Source organism: Malurus melanocephalus, unplaced genomic scaffold (assembly GCF_030028575.1).
Source record: "Malurus melanocephalus ecotype Western Australia unplaced genomic scaffold, MMel_1.1 scaffold_7931, whole genome shotgun sequence".
Classification (NCBI taxonomy): Eukaryota; Metazoa; Chordata; class Aves; order Passeriformes; family Maluridae; genus Malurus; species Malurus melanocephalus.
Window position 1 is genome coordinate 1 of NW_026631161.1, and position 1,237 is coordinate 1,237.

Consider the following 1,237-nt stretch of genomic DNA (forward strand, 5'->3'; position numbering starts at 1 on the left):
GTGCCCTGGTGGGGGGAGGGGCCGTTCTGGGAGGGGGCGGGGCTCCCGGTGCTGGGGGGATGGGCGGCCCCTGTGCTGGAGCCCCGGGAGACCCCGCGGCTGCTGCGGGAATTGGGCGTGGCCCGGCCCCTCCCCCCGCCCCTCCCCCACCTGAAACGCGCCCGGGCGGGGCCGGGGGGGCGGGGCCTGGAGGTGCTGCTGTGCCTGGACCCCCCCGACGGTGAGACTGGGGGGACTGGGGGGACTGGGATGGACTGGGAACAAACTGGGATGGACTGGGATGGACTGGGATGGACTGGGATATACTGGGAACAAACTGGGATGGACTGGGAGGGACTGGGATGGACTGGGAACAAACTGGGAGGGGACTGGGATATACTGGGAGGGGATTGGGGGGGACTGGGATGGACTGGAGGGGACTGGGATGGACTGGGAATAAACTGGGAGGCACTGGAAGGTCACCGGTCCCTTACTGGTTTTACTGGGAGGTCACCAGTCCCTCCCAGTCCCTCCCAGTTCCATTTCCCGGTCCCTTACTGGTCCCTTACTGGTTTTCCCGCGCAGGGGGCGTGGTTCCCATCGATTACATCACTGTCGATGACGTCAGCGGCGATGACGTCACCGCCCCCGCCATGGATTACGTCATCGATTACGTCACGGCCACGCCCTGGCCCGGGATGGGCACCAGTAAAACCAGTAAGGACACTGGGATGGACACCAGTATGGGCACTGGGATGGGCACTGGGGACGCCAGTAACACCAGTATGGACACCAGTAAAACCAGTAAGGACACTGGGGTGGACACCAGTGCTCCCAGTGCTCCCAGTGCTCCCAGTGATTCCGGTGTCTCTGCCGATTCAGGTGTCCCCAGTGCCACCAGTGCCACCAGTATGACAGATCCCAGTGCCACCAGTATGACCAGTGCCACTAAGGACTGCAATGCCACCAGTGCCACCAACGTGACCAGTTCCAGTGACGCCAGGAGCTCCAGTGTCCCCAGTGTGACCAGTGTGACCAGTGTGACCAGTGTGACCAGTGTCCCCAGTATGACCAGTATGACCAGTGTCCCCAGTATGACCAGTGTCCCCAGTGTGACCGCTTCCACCAAGGACTCCATCACCACCGGTGCCTCCAGTCCCCCCAGTATGACCAGTGCCTCCAGTTCCAGTGACACCAACGTCACCAGTATGACCAGTTCCAGAGACTCCAGGGACTCCAGTCCCCCCAGTATGCCCAG

At 62.9% G+C, this 1,237-nt stretch overlaps 1 protein-coding gene across 1 annotated transcript; it reads left to right on the plus strand.

The window, feature by feature from the left end:
- Nucleotides 1-6: 6 nt before the first annotated feature.
- Nucleotides 7-1,227, plus strand: LOC130588620 (uncharacterized; the record flags this gene model as incomplete). Its single annotated transcript, XM_057389523.1, has 3 exons — nucleotides 7-220; nucleotides 565-696; nucleotides 862-1,227. Coding segments are annotated over exons 2-3 (430 nt in total), but the record flags the coding sequence as incomplete, so codon positions are not given.
- Between the last annotated feature and the right edge of the window lie 10 nt (nucleotides 1,228-1,237).